Source organism: Bipolaris victoriae (genome assembly GCF_000527765.1).
Source record: "Bipolaris victoriae FI3 unplaced genomic scaffold scaffold_563, whole genome shotgun sequence".
Classification (NCBI taxonomy): domain Eukaryota; kingdom Fungi; phylum Ascomycota; class Dothideomycetes; order Pleosporales; family Pleosporaceae; genus Bipolaris; species Bipolaris victoriae.
Window position 1 is genome coordinate 1 of NW_014574829.1, and position 1,300 is coordinate 1,300.

Consider the following 1,300-nt stretch of genomic DNA (forward strand, 5'->3'; position numbering starts at 1 on the left):
CTAATGAGTCAGATATAACACTCCACCTATCAAATCATTCAAGCTTATCTTATTCTATCTGGTGATATGTCCACCTTCCGTATTAGCCGACCACCAAGAAGAAGGTATGTGGTGGGGGGAGGGGTCACATAACTTTCCACCATTTGGAGGTTGCGGCCTTATCTTTAGCCAAGACGTTAAGACGTCCGTTCTCCTAGATCGCCGATTGCTGTGCGTGATAGATAAAGTCTCACCAATCAAAACATACAAGCTTATCTTTTTTCCGAATGGATGACGTGTCTGTATTCCCGGATCACCGATGGATGTGAGTCACATAATAATGCACCAATAGGAGGTTTCAGTTTATATTATGTTGTTCAGATGACTTCTACTCCTTTCAATGATTGGAAGATTAGTCTACTTGGCTGCATAGTTGCCTGCTTGGTACAACGGTTGCCTGTTTGGCACAGTGGCTATGTGCTTGGTACAGTGGGTATGTGCTTGGCCTTTTACAGTATAAGTACCACCCTTTTCACTCAACTAATTCGTGTTCACCTTACACACTTACACTTCAAAAAGTTCGTGTAAAATCAACCAAATGCACCTCAATGTCTTCTACTCTTTCCTCAACCCCTTCTTCTGTCGAAGTTTCGACAACTCAACCTGTTCACCAAAACCTCCCCAGGTTTTCTTCTGAACGTCTTATTTTTCGACCACTCTTTGAGTCGGATTTTGAAGCCTATCACCTCCTCCTGAAGCAACCTGAACCTATGCGTGGTTACGGCCTTGACGCAATGCCCGAAACGAAAACAGCTCGACATTGGTTCAATCAATTACAAGACCAAAAAAGAGTCGGAATCTTTCTCAAAAACTCAAATGAAAGGGAGGGAGAACTTATCGGTGAGGGATTGGTCCTTAAAATGGACAAGCAATGGCCTAGAGTCCATTATGTGTTCAAAAAGGAGTACTGGGGTCATGGTTACGCCACAGAGTTCCTGAAGGCATTTTTGTCCGTTTGGTGGGATCTGCCCCGTGAAAATACAAGCATCCTTGTGGAGGAAATCTCCCTCGATAGCCAGGAGAAACATAAGGCAACTGAGCGATTGTGTGCTGAAATTAAGATGGATAATAAAGCAAATCAAAAGGTGGTGGAAAAGGCAGGGTATAAGTTTTGTGGAGAAGTAAAAAACCAGGATAAGGAGATCTGTGGCTTTTGGCGTATCATCTGTCCGAAAAATGAAGAAACGGTTTCTTGATGTTAAGAATTTGTCCTGAACAGTGTTTTTTTTAGCCTCGGCGCCATCAGCCCAGGGGGCTGAGG

General features: G+C 43.6%; 1 protein-coding gene across 1 annotated transcript; it reads left to right on the top strand.

Moving 5' to 3' along the window:
• Positions 1-587: 587 nt before the first annotated feature.
• On the top strand, positions 588-1,235 carry COCVIDRAFT_32323 (hypothetical protein; the record flags this gene model as incomplete). Its single annotated transcript, XM_014694462.1, has 1 exon — positions 588-1,235. The coding sequence occupies one exon, from the start codon at positions 588-590 to the stop codon at positions 1,233-1,235; it is 648 nt and encodes a 215-aa protein (XP_014549948.1).
• Between the last annotated feature and the right edge of the window lie 65 nt (positions 1,236-1,300).